Source organism: Chroicocephalus ridibundus, chromosome 1 (genome assembly GCF_963924245.1).
Source record: "Chroicocephalus ridibundus chromosome 1, bChrRid1.1, whole genome shotgun sequence".
NCBI lineage: Eukaryota > Metazoa > Chordata > Aves > Charadriiformes > Laridae > Chroicocephalus > Chroicocephalus ridibundus.
In genome coordinates this window covers 141,692,866-141,705,837 of record NC_086284.1, presented here as the reverse complement: position 1 = coordinate 141,705,837, position 12,972 = coordinate 141,692,866, and the positions used below count along the sequence as shown (strand labels likewise).

Sequence of the window (12,972 nt, the reverse complement as noted above, 5' to 3'; positions counted from 1 at the left end):
CGTAACTTGCTGGAATTGCAGGACTTGTTCTATACCCTGCATTTCTAACAGCTAAGTTTTCTCCTAATAGGAATGTAGCTATGATATCTATCCCCCTTTTTTTTTCCACGCCCTTGTCAGTGAGATAGGAAAGACCACTACTGACACCTCAGGAAAGACATTAATGGCAAGGCTGAGTAAAGTTTGCATCAATCTGTGATTTTAGAGGTGTCATCACAGGTATGTTTCTTTAGGTAAGAAATTCCAGCGAGTCAGAAGGCTGGCTTCTACAAGTCAGCCGTCGGTTTCTGATATTACACACGTAGGTAAGCTGAGTGGTAGGGTCCTGAGAGCTAGAAAGTTCCCAGTGATTTCTAGAACAGTGCAACTAGTGTCAGTGATGAAGGATTTAGCCCTGTTTCTCTCACTTATACAACTATTGGTTTGAAAGCAACAGTTCCCTGATTCTGCCTTTCCCCATAGTTCACTCTGCATTGGGATGAAGCTGTTAATTACAGTCAGGTTTTACTTAAAACATTAAAATGTGTTTAGATGTGTTAATATATGGCACTAATGGCACTAAGAGTGACACTGAACGAATCAGTGGCTTGTTCTATCTGACATTACGAGCTTTTGAAGAGTGAACCATAGAAAGAAATGGCTCCCGTGTTGAAAGGCTTGCTGGGTTTCCTACCATTTCACCTCATACTGAAGGAACAGCAAAGAAATGCTTTATTGCACTGCATTCAGTAATATTCCTAACCTGAAGGGAGAGCTTGCAAAGAAGCAGGGAACTTGAAAGGAAACAAAGTTCCCTTGCTTCCTGTTATTATTTCTTCATTGTAGAAATGCTGCCCATTTCTGCCAGAGGATTACTCCGTGCTGTTACATTGTGCTTTGGGGATTATGAAGGGGAAGTGGTTTTGTTACTTCTCTCACCATTCATGTCAGATTTCTTTTTGTCTGTGATCTCTTTCTAGATCAGAAGCTTTATGATGAATGAAAGCAAAGTGATGGAGTTCATCTTGATTGGATTTTCAGAGTTTCCAGAATTGCAGATTCCATTATTTGTCTTTTTTTTCCTGACATACCTGGCCACCCTCACTGGAAATATTCTGCTAATGACAATCATCAGGCTTCATCGTCATCTTCATGTCCCTATGTATTTTTTCCTTTCCATTCTCTCTTTTTCAGAAACTTGCTACACATTGGCTGTCATTCCCAAGATGCTGGTAAATCTAATAACAGAGGAAAAGGTCATTTCTTTCACTGGATGTGCTGTTCAGATGTTTTTCTTCATTGGCTTTGGAGGCACTAACTGTATGCTTCTAATAGCAATGGGGTATGACCGCTGTGTGGCTATATGTAAACCTTTACATTACAAAGTCCTCATGAGCGACAGTCTGTAGTCACCTAGTGGCCTTTGCAGCGGTGACTGGCTTCACCTTGTCCTTGATAGTTACCTACTTTATATTCACATTGCCTTTCTGTGGAGGGAAGGAAATTAATAACTTCTTCTGTGACATGACTCCTGTCATTCAGGCAGCTTGCACAGAAAATAATGGAATTGAGACAGTAATTTTTGTTTTTTGTATTGTGGTGGTGTTTGGCTCATTCTTGTTGATTCTTCTCTCGTACCTTTTGATCTTCAACACCATCCTCAAGATCCCCTCCACTGAGGGGAAACGTAAAGCCTTTTCCACCTGTGCCTCCCATCTCACTGTGGGTTTTGTGCACTTTGGGTGTGCCTCCATCATTTATTTGAGGCCCAAATCCACCTATTCCCTACAGGAGGACACTCTGATTTCTGTCACTTACACTGTGGTGACTCCCTTGCTGAACCCCATGGTATATAGCCTGAGGAACAAGGGTGTGCACTTGGCCTTTCAGAAAGGCCTGGGGAAAAAATTGTGCACATGGATGAGGTGAAGGAAGCTTCTTCAAGTGCTGCTGTGAATGGGCTCTCCCCTTAGGTAGATGGCTGCTGTCGTACTTTGGCACTGAAAAAGGATGGTATCCCTCAATTTGGAATAATGCTGTGTGTCAACCTGGGTAATCTTATGATAATCTGTAACAGGACAAATTGCATTACTAAAAGCTGAGCTGCAGCCACCACTCACTGCCAGCTACATTGCTTACTGCTTTGAGCCGGTAAGAGAGCTGAAAAGACCATTGAGATATGCTGAAGAGTAAAGGGTTAGCATGGTACCTACAACGTTTGAATACTTGAGTCTGTAAGAGAGCTGCACGGTGTTCATTATCCCTTTTTGTCCCCACATTGTCTTTCACTTCAGAGCCAGAGATAATTTCTGCACACACAGTCTCATAGAAGAAGTCAGACTGGAAGGGACCTCTGGGGGTCACCTGGCCCAGCACCCTATTTCTGAAGCAGGGTACCTCCTGACACACGCTCCTTTGCACAACTGTCAGTCTTGACAGGCCTTCACATCACCAGTGCGGTCCTGAAGAACATTATTTGGTTCCTCATTTTGTACCACCCGGTAGAGGGAGGAAGAAGAATAGTCTTGTCTTTACGGCCGACAGGTGTCGAGCTGTTCAATGAAGTACGAGTCTCCTTCAGCCCAGCTGATGATGGCCTCTCCTCTGGGAGCAAAAAAATCCAGTAGGGGCTAATCTTGCTGGTTGTTAAATAAAACCTATAATCCAGATACACTACATGTTGTTTATTCTGATTTACCCATGACACCACCACAATCAGTCCTGCCTTCTTATTAAACTCCATTTCTATTTTCCTGAGTGATGATGTCTCTGCTTTGTGTGTAAAGTCTAAGCACCAGCAACTGGAAAGGGACCCTGGGCCATAGTGGACCATGGACCTGAGGGACGAGCAGCTGTGCAGACCACAGTGTGTGTGCATATTGTGAGGGTGTGTGTGTGTCAGTGTGTACAACTGCTAGTGACCATCAAGCTGGACTAGTCAGCAAGTATAATAACTAGTCAGCAAGTAGAGTAAGGGGCTTGGGACCCAAGGATTGGGGAGGCCATAGGTCTGGGCCAGATATTGAAAAGACCAGAGGGTCTAAGAGTCAGATACTGGAAGGATTGGCCCAAGCCAGCTGTGGGAGAGACCAGGGGATCTGGTAAGGTTGTAGGTCTGGAACAGCTACTGAAGAGATTTGTTTGCATATAAGTGGTTTGTACCTGGGGCAGCTGGGAGACCATGGAATACTGTGGCCAAGTACTGGATAGGCTGTCTAAGGTCAGCTACTGATGGGACCCATATGGCTTCCATGTGTACATACGTATATATTTTCTACTGAGTGTCTTTCATCCTGATTAGCCTGACAGGGAACAGAATCAAGGCTCCTTGTGCTGTTTGTATTTGTGCAAGGGCTTTGTTTTCAGTAGGTGTGGATCTATGTGACAGGGCATATGTGTGTATGTACGCGTATGTACATGTGCCAGTTGGAAAACACATGCTCACTACTTGGCTGAACATGGGGACATGGAGTAGCAGCAGTGTTGTACTGCATCGATATACTGAATTTGGCAACCCCTAACAGTAGGATTTAACCTCTGCTAGTATGTCAGAAACAAAAACTTCTGTACGTTGTTGGAGGCAGGGAAAATCTGAGAGGCAGTGAAGGCATTAGAGGAAAGTGATGGAGGAGACTGTGTTTAACAGAAAAGAAATCCATATGAGCGGGTCAGTAAGTACAATGCCATGCAAGTACAATGCCATGTTGATTTCAGAATAAAGTGGTGCTTACTTTCTGGAAGGATCCCCAGAGTTCAAGTATGGAAGTCTGGGGATTTATACTTGAGATTATTTTTTGCACTGCCTGTTGGCAATCAAAACAGTGTCCCTTCAGACATATTGCACAGAAAACTTTGGCTTTAAAAGCAAATGAATGTGGGAGCTGAAGAGGGTAGAACAGCTCTTTGTTTTGCCTGTTGTCTGAGAAAGTACATGGAACTTTCTAATAAGGTTTCCCTAATCAAAACCACAGAGCTGAACAAATCACATTTTTCTAGATGTTACAGGTAAGGAAACTCTTGTGTATAATCTTTAGTAACATTCTTTTACAAACAATTATCTGCTGTACATCCAAGTGTAGGTCTCAGTTTATTCCGCAATCTGAAGTGAAGTTAGATATAGAATAACGAATCAAGAAACTGCAGGATTCAATTTGAATGCATTTCACTAAGGTAAAGAGGACACAGCAATGGATTAGAAATGCTAATCAATTTAATGGTAAAACTGCAATTATTTTGTGAACTGTGCATTCATTTTAATATGGACTTAATTTAAAATAGCTGTTTTGAATATGTTCTGACTACACCTGCAATCTTCATCAAGATAGAGAGCTGTTATTTTCTCCAACAGAGAAAGCCCAATTACCCCCCAAAAAAAACCAACCCAGAAAAAGAAAGACATTAAGGGCAAGCTAGGCAGTAAAGTTGTGTGAGATTGCTCAAAACTGCTCAAAATTTATGCAGAGATTAGAGCTTGCTATTCAGATCTACGTCACTGAGCATAGTGAGCGTGGTATGCACCTTCCACTGGAGTCAGAGGGGAAAACAGGGAGAAGGGTGCTGCAGGGTAAAGGACACAACATTCTTAGGAAAACCTCGATTTTCTTTCCTTTTCCTTGCTCCTTCCCTTCCAGATTTCCATGGTTGCAGTTTGTGCTGCCTCACCTCCAGCACAGCATGCAGAATGAAACAACTGTCACAGAATTCATCCTCCTGGGTTTCTCCAGCAACCCAGCCCTGCGGCTCTGCCTCTTTGCCCTTTTCTCTGTCCTCTACTCTGCCACTCTGATTGGAAATGCACTTGTCTTTGTGCTTATCTGCCTGGACTACCGCCTCCACAGCCCCATGTACTTTTTCCTCTGCCACCTCTCCATCGTGGACATCTGCTATGCCTCCAACAATGTCCCCCATATGCTGAGGAACCTCCTTGGACAAGGCAAAACCATCTCCTTTGCTGGGTGTGGGACACAGATACATCTTTATTTAATCTTTGCGCTTACAGAGTGCGTGCTGCTGGCCATGATGTCTTATGATCGCTACGTGGCAATCTGCCATCCCCTGCGCTATGCCCTCATCATGAACCGGAGGGTATGCCTCACCCTTGCGGCAGTTTCATGGGCTTTTGGGTTCATATTTGGTACCCTACAAGCCTCTCTGGCTTTACACCTGCCTTTCTGTGGCCCCTGTGAGGTTGACCACTTCTTCTGTGAAATCCTTGCTGTCTTAAAGCTGGCCTGCACTGACACTACAGTCAATAAAGTCCTGATCTTTGCTGTTTGCGTGTGCTTCCTCCTCTTCCCTTTAGCCTTAATCCTAATTTCCTACATGCACATCCTGGCCACAATTCTGCGCATCCGCTCTGCACCAGGATGGCACAAAACCTTTTCCACCTGTGGCTCCCACCTGACTGTGGTGAGTCTGTTTTATGGAAATGCCATCTTCATGTACATGGGGCCTGGGAGCGGTAACTCATCTGGGAGGGAGAAAGTTCTTTCCCTTTTCTACAGTCTTGTCAGCCCCACTTTGAACCCCCTGATTTACAGTCTGAGGAACAAGCAGGTGAAGGAAGCCTTGCTGAAGCTTCAGAGAAGGAAAAGAGTGTTTCATTCCATGTAGTCTGGGCTCTAGGCTTTCATCTATCTCCTGTCTCTCTGTTTTTTCTTCTTGACCTCTTTGGGTATTTTAAGTGGTTAAAACGTAACACAAGAGATTATTCAAATGCATTTGTCTCTGTTTCTCTGTACAGTTGAATGAATATCATAACACAAAATAACTAATTATTATTCCTTTTATTAGAGATAACTAATTATTCTTCCTCATATGCAGCCATCCTAGGCAGGTAGTATAGAACTATTGACCCAGCCGGAATAAAAAATTTGTCTTCTCAGTTCTAACTAGCAGTCAGAATAAACTACCATGTAGCAGTTTTTTTCTGAGTATATCAGTTGTTCTAATAAGATATTGTTTTTCCCTACCATATTTCTATTTCCTGTATACTTAGGATGCTAGAGCTTCAACTCTATTATAAGAAAGAAAAAGAGAGAAATCTTGATACTAATGGGCTTCACTTCTTAGCAGGGTGAACGAGCCTGTGAAGGGTTTTGCTTCTGCACACTTTTAAGCCTAAAACCTCTCATGCAGCAAGTGACCATGACGACCACTGCAGTGCAGAAACTAGCTTTGTGTGGTTTTGCCAGGCTGCTACTCACAGCAGTTCCTCAGACTGAGTAGCTGAGGTACCTGCACTCTGTATTGTAGTTCTTGCATTGACCCTGATTCATTGTGTAGGCTCTTAGCGCCTTTCCGTTTATTTACAAATGTCTTCCTGCAGCTCTATTTGCTGACAGTTATGCTTTGGAAAATCTTCCCTGGTCTCTGGGTTCACAAATCTGATTGGGAGGCCTAATGGTTAAAAAGGGACATATATTCCACTGGTCTATCAGATTTCATGGAATTAATTGCCAGCAAGGTCATTCCTTCCAGGAAATAAAGCCGCCAACTGGGATGGGGTTTTCAAACCAATGGACTACATACAACATGTAATTCCTCTGGATCTTTCTACTTGGTGCAAATTTAGAGGAGAAGAAAATATTGTCCCTACCCCTCATTCTAAACAAGCCAAAAAGGTACCTGCCATATATGGTCATTCAGGAGAATAACTTCAGGTACTTTTTGTTGAAAACTTCCTGTGAAATATGTAACAGTGGAAACAGCTGTCTTCTTTGAAAAGAAGAGAAATGGGAAAGCTGGCACCCCCGTCAGCAAGAGGAACCAGCGATAGATGTGTTCCCTAATGTGAACGCATTAAATGTCAAAAATAAGTGAGCCACTTACCATCTGGTTTGAACACTACCAGAGGAGACTATTGCTGATGTTCTAACTCTGACCATCAATAAACCAGATACATTTGTCCATTCCTATTGAATCATAAAAAAAATGTGGCTTTTTATACTAAACATAAGAAAAGCAGAAAGAAAAGTAGTATGATACCTACAACATTTGAATACTTGAGTCTGTAAGAGAGCTGCACGGTGTTCATTATCCCTTTTTGTCCCCACATTGTCTTTCACTTCAGAGCCAGAGATAATTTCTGCACACACAGTCTCATAGAAGAAGTCAGACTGGAAGGGACCTCTGGGGGTCACCTGGCCCAGCACCCTATTTCTGAAGCAGGGTTATTTGGTTCCTCATTTTGTACCACCCGGTAGAGGGAGGAAGAAGAATAGTCTTGTCTTTACGGCCGACAGGTGTCGAGCTGTTCAATGAAGTACGAGTCTCCTTCAGCCCAGCTGATGATGGCCTCTCCTCTGGGAGCAAAGCTCCTGGATTTTCATCAGACCTATGGCACAGCATGCCCCTGGGCCCCTGAGCTGGTGACTGTTAGCTCCATGTCCATTTATGCTCCATTGAAGCCGAGACTGTCAGAGAGCACAGCTGGGCTTGTGACTCTTCTCCTCTTGGCCACTTGGTGTGAGACAGAGGAACACCTTGTTCATCTGGAGTGCACCAGTTCTCTGGACACAGGGAAACAGCCTTCTGCTCTATGTCGGTAAGGGACAGTCAATAAACCTGAACCACAGCCAGAGAAGGGGACAACAGCGACTGTGATTTACTCTTGCTATTGCGACTTGTGCCCGTTGTCTCAGTGGGAGAGAGACAAAGCTGTTGTCAAGTCCAGCCAGGGAGTACATCTGTTTCTGATTCTGATTCTGATTCTACCCTGTCGAAAGCACCTGCCCTGGTTACGCCACCCAGCAAAACACCGTCATACCTAACGGTTGGCCTGGCTGCGCACAGCCATAGTAGAGTGTGAGGGAGCAGTACATATGTGCAGGATGGGGATCCAACATCTTGCTCTGGGGCTGGGTCTTTTTCTGCTCATGCCTGTGGCTTACTTCCAGTTCCCTCCCTCAAGTCCTTCCTCCCTGGCCAGATTTCGCAAGATGAGAAGCAAACACCGAGTCACTCATTGCCCATCTAAGTACCTCTTTCCCATGTTTAACGCAGGTTGATTTTGAAATTATCTTAAGCTTAAGGCCTCCTGAGCTTAAGTCCTTGACAATATGTCTCCCTTTGGCCGCTGCTAGATTCCCCTGGACTCCCCGTGGCCGACCCAAGCCAAGCGCACAAGATGGGTATGCCTCTTTCCAGACCTTCCTTCAAATCACAGGACGTGATTGCCATCACAGGCCAGGACTGCAGCAGCTCCACCTGTCATGGTTCAACAATGGCCAGGTCCACAAGGACACCTAAGCATCTCAATTGCAGCTAATGTTTGGTATGCTGTACAATCAGGTGCTTTTTCCTCACCTCCACATCCTCACAGTCAATTGTGGTTTTCTCAGCAGCAAGCTCTGTTAGTTTTGGGCCTTGGGGACAACCCCTGGGGTTTGGGGTGGGATTTCAGAGTGTGTATGCGACAGGAATCACTTCATCCCTGAGACGGCAAGGGAAGCAGAGCTGAGGAGCACAACAGGAAAGGGAGGAGCAGGAGAAAATGGCTCTTCCAGGGAGCAGCCATAGATGGAGAAGTGGATGGAAGAAGAGAGGAGGAAATGGCTGAGAAGGGAACTGAACCTGACCTAAGTAAAGGGTGAAATCACAACTTTTGGGCAACAAGTGCTACAGCAGCAGCGGTGGCTGTGCCGAACTCCCACGAAGGCGATACGCTGCCAGAGCCTGAACAGAGCGTGTGTGTCTCATGGCCCTACTCAGTACTCTGGATAACGGAGCCAGGGGGCCCAGGCTCTGCCAGCCCCAACGGCACAGGGGAGGGTCCCATGACGCCCGGAGAGGAGCTGCATGAGGCGTCATTAAGGAGTCAGCATTTAATGATAACAAGTCTGATGGGGCTTCTGCAAGTGGGACGGGTGATTCCCAGTGCCGTTGTTGTGCTGCGACACAGGCCACGGTGGGGCTTGTTAAAAGTTAGAAGTTCTTCTTCTGCAAAGCATTTACATGTCTGCTGGCGACAATGATAGGGGCTGGCCACGCAGAGCCCCCAGACAATGCATGGCGAAGCCTCCAGGGCTGTGAGCAAAGCCAACACAACAACAGACCGTTCCTCCCCAAGACAAGGACAGATGATGACCTCTGCTTCTGTTACTGTGGTTGGGGTTGCTAAACTGCAATCAGGATCAAGACACAAGGATCACCCGTTTTGAAAGACCAGAACTGCCCCATTTCATGTCTTTAGTCATGAAAGGTGTAACACACAGGGCTCTTCCCGGTCACTGCCTCTGACTCTTCCTCTTCTTCCTCTGTCTTGCCCCAGCAAACACGGCACCTTGTCTTTCTCAGCTTTCCCATGTTGCCCCTGATAATTCTCTCCAGAGTGCCAGGATCTCCTTTTGTCCAAAACATTGAATCTGCAACTCTGAGCCATTGCTGACTCCTGCCCCTCTCTGCGCTCACTTCCTTCCTTCCTTTGCATCCATTTTCTCTCCTTTCGCGTGCCTTGAAGGCTCTGGAAATGCACGATGCTACTTCCAGCAGGTCTGGACGTGTCCCCTCTGAGTCCCTCTGCTCTACCAAAGCCGCCTGTGCCCACGTCCCCTGTTCACAGCAAATTCCTGCTCCTTAGGGCTCTCCTGCAGTGCCCCACAGAGCGGAAACCACCCCTCTGATTGTGAGATGCCTGCTGCCTCCCGTCACCCCCACCCATGAGAAAGAGCGCTGTTCTTCTCACGTCACGTGCAGTGGGGACCAAGTTGTGATTAAACAAACGTGGAATATGGTTCCTTTTCTAGACAGAAATTCTAGTGCAGTTGTTTAACACGCTTCAGTAGGGGTCGACCTCTACCCTGTAGTGTTTGCTCTACCCTTTCTCATGCCAGGTTCTCTTGCGCCACACACCTCAACACCAGGAAAGGGGAGAACCAAAACACTGTGAAAGACTTTATATTTGGCTTATTTTCAGATTTGCAGGTCCAGGGTGCTTTGTTTTAACCTTTGCTTGCCCTAATATGCTGAATAAATTTTAAATCTCCGAGCATTGCAGCAGGTGACTTTGTGGCATTTGGAGCACCGATTATTAGTCAGGAATAACTGCTTGTTTTATAAATTCCCCATCGTACCAGTATTTCTATATGTGTCATTTGCATCAGCAACCAGCAGCTCGTGGTGTCACTGACATCATTTCCCAGGATTCTTAGAGATGCGTCTATACACTACGTTTTGTCTCTGAGGCTTAAAGATGGATGTCCCTCTCCCCTTGTCTCCACTGGAAACCACTCCTGGAATGCGTTAGTAGAACAAGATTGAAATTCCTGCCCTCCCCACCAAGGAAGGGCAGACGTGGCTGGACCGTGGGGCACGTACTGTCTCTCCCATATTCCCTCTTGGAACAGCGCAAAGAAGGACATGAAGGTCCCTTTGCTCTTCCAGGAACATTCATCCGCACCATTCCTCACAGCCTGTGCCCATCCTTTGCGGGGCAGATCCCTCCTTCCCATCTCAGCCCCTTTCAGGCCATCGCAAACCCGAGCCAGGTGCTGCCCGTCAGGGCCAGTTGCCCTCCAGGCAGGCTGCTGCCCTCCTTCTCAGCAAGGGATGTGCTACAGCCTGCCTTTGCAGAGCTTTCTGCCCGCGTCCAGCTGCTTGCCTTCGGCCAGCTGGGAGACGCTAGTCCAACACACAGCACAAAAAGCCCCATGTCCCACACGGCATCGCAAAAGCTTTTATTGCGCCTGTAGACCGTAGAGCTGGATTTGGCCTTGCACGTGTCGCAGCCCTTGCCTTGCCGGTGTGGGGCAAGAGCTTCTGCTTTCTTCTCAGTTGACAGCAGCAGTGGCACGGGCCGGTGCAGCCCTTTGCCTGGGGCATCTCTTCTTACTCTTGGTCGTGTTCTTCTTGGAGGGCGAGGCCACGCGCGGGCTTTGGGGGGCAGCCCTGCGGCGGCGCCTGGGCACTGCAGCTCCTCGCGGGAGCTGCTTGAGCCCAGCGCACTTCTGCAGCGCCGTCTGCAAGTGCGATGGAGAGATGCGCTTCTGCTTGCTCTTCTTGCAAATCATGCCAGCCACGTCCATGACCTCGTGCGTCACGCACTGCAGCACCGCAGCCAGGTAGACGGGGGCCCTGGCTCCAAAGCGCTCAGCAAAGAGGCCTCTGCGCAGCTGCCTGTCGACGCGGCTCACGGGGAAGAGCAGCCCGGCCCGGGAGGAGCGGGAGGAGCGGCTCTTTCTGGCCTTTGCTTCGCTGCCTCCGGAGGGGCCCCCAGAACATGTCGCTGGGAGCTCCCTCTCCTGCTCAGGCCCCGTGCAGACCTCCTCTGCCCCGAACATGCTGCTCGCAGCTTGCTCCCGCAGGTCTCTCCACGCCGCGCCTTCCCGTGCCCTGCCTGCCTTGCCCGCCTGCCCTGGCTTTCCTCGCAGGCCCCGGCTGCTGGTTCCTGTCTCCGGGCTCGGGTGCCTGCGCCGGGCCAAGCCTTGTCCTGGCAGGGCGTCCCCACCTGCTCGGGCCTTGGATCTCCCGGGCAGCGGGTGTGAGGGCTCCTCTCGCCTGGCGGGCACCAATAGGAAAGCACTTCCTCTGTGACCTCACCTCTCTGCTAGTGACATCATGCCCGCTGGCTCCGCCCTGCGTGGCTGAGCTCAGGCAGCAGCTCTGCTCCTCGGCTCCGCTCCCCTTTTCCATGGCAGAGGCTTTCCCAGCGCTTGGCGGGGGGGAGGCCGCTACGAGGCCCAGCGCTCTCCTCTCCTCTGCCTCCTCCTCCCTGCCTCCCTGCCCCGCCACACCTCTCCCTGCAGCCCTGGCCTCTCCCCTCCACCCCCAGCCCACGTTGCCGCTCTTAGGGACAGGACCTCCTTCCTCCTGGCAGGGCATGCCAGCGACACGGGCTGCCCAGACATGGGTCCCATCGCGTGTTGATTAGCTCCATGGGTGGAGACTCCACAACCTCTCTGTGCAATGCCCCCGAGCCTTCTCCTCTCTGGGCTGAACAGCCCCAGCTCTCTCAGCTCTTCCCTGCAACGAAAGCCCATGTTTTCCCGGGATGCCTTCTTAGTCTTCCAATGCCTCCTTCCCTTCTTATTCCCCTTGCCTCTCCTCCCCTGTCGGGCAGGGCAGGGTGGAGAGTGAGCCAGCCAGAAGGAATCCCAAACCAGCCCCGACGCCTGCTGTGGTTTACAAAAACACAGGTACCTGGGGTGTGACTGCCTTGGGCAGGTGTGTCTGGGCAAGGCTGTGGAGGAGAAATGCCTTGAGAACATCTCAAGGACTGCAGAATATTCCTGTCTGCAGCGCTGTGTCCCCTCTACTGTACCCCAGAGGCAATGCAGGCAATGTGCTTTGCCTGGATTTGTATCCTGAGGTGTCTTCAAGTGCCTTCCATCAAGATAAATGTCTTTCAAACATCCACTTTTCATTTCTGCACATTGGGCCTCCTGGGCTTTTTGTAGCGGGATGGGTAGGGTTTCAGATGGCACCGAGGCGTCATTTTTTCCTTTTTCCTGCTGTTTTTTTTTTACTAAAAGTTCATTCCAACATACCATTTAGGTACTTTGGATGTGCACTCCCTCCTCACGTTGCCCAAAGTGGTTTCACACTTTCAACTCAAAAAGTAAAGCCAGGTCTTCCCCGTGGCCCCATCTTCCTCCCACGTTTGTTCAAATGTTCCACTGTTTGCTCTTGCACTCCGTGATTCGGGGACAACTTTGTAAGTGTATGTGGCAGCCTGATGAGATGCAGAGGCTGTGCCTGTCCAAGGGTGGCAGCTGGACTTGCTTTCCTTTTTTGCAGGCTAGCGCTTGCAGAAGTGTGGAGGAGATAAATCATGCTGCTTCGTAGAAGAGCAATATCTCACAGAGCCAGAGCTGTGCCTTTTTCTGGTGTTCTGGGAATAGTTGTGGAGTCTTGGAACCACTCTCTGGGATGACGGAAAGATGAATATCCTCCGTGCATGAGGTCATTTTGTAAATAGAGTGCTTTCCAATGCCTGTACCACTAGCAGGAATGCTCTCCATTTTATATTTGGCTTCTGGCATTAATAGTAAATTC

At 48.3% G+C, this 12,972-nt stretch overlaps 3 protein-coding genes across 3 annotated transcripts; 2 read left to right on the top strand and 1 right to left on the bottom strand.

The window, feature by feature from the left end:
* Positions 1 to 974: 974 nt before the first annotated feature.
* On the top strand, positions 975 to 1,908 carry LOC134510113 (olfactory receptor 10R2-like). Its single transcript, XM_063323045.1, is given in 2 exon segments — positions 975 to 1,381; positions 1,383 to 1,908. Coding segments are annotated over 2 exon segments (933 nt in total).
* A 2,745-nt stretch (positions 1,909 to 4,653) lies between these two features.
* LOC134510109 (olfactory receptor 2A12-like) lies at positions 4,654 to 5,592 on the top strand. The gene has a single exon (XM_063322998.1). It carries the CDS (start codon positions 4,654 to 4,656, stop codon positions 5,590 to 5,592), a length of 939 nt encoding a protein of 312 aa, XP_063179068.1.
* Positions 5,593 to 10,662: 5,070 nt separating this feature from the next.
* LOC134510062 (uncharacterized) lies at positions 10,663 to 11,510 on the bottom strand (the record flags this gene model as incomplete). Its single annotated transcript, XM_063322909.1, has 1 exon — positions 10,663 to 11,510. A coding segment is annotated over one exon (762 nt), but the record flags the coding sequence as incomplete, so codon positions are not given.
* Between the last annotated feature and the right edge of the window lie 1,462 nt (positions 11,511 to 12,972).

Coding starts and splice junctions, on each gene's coding strand:
- LOC134510109 (XM_063322998.1), top strand. CDS start 4,654: ATGCAGAATGAAACAACTGTCACAGAATTCATCCTCCTGGGTTTCTCC.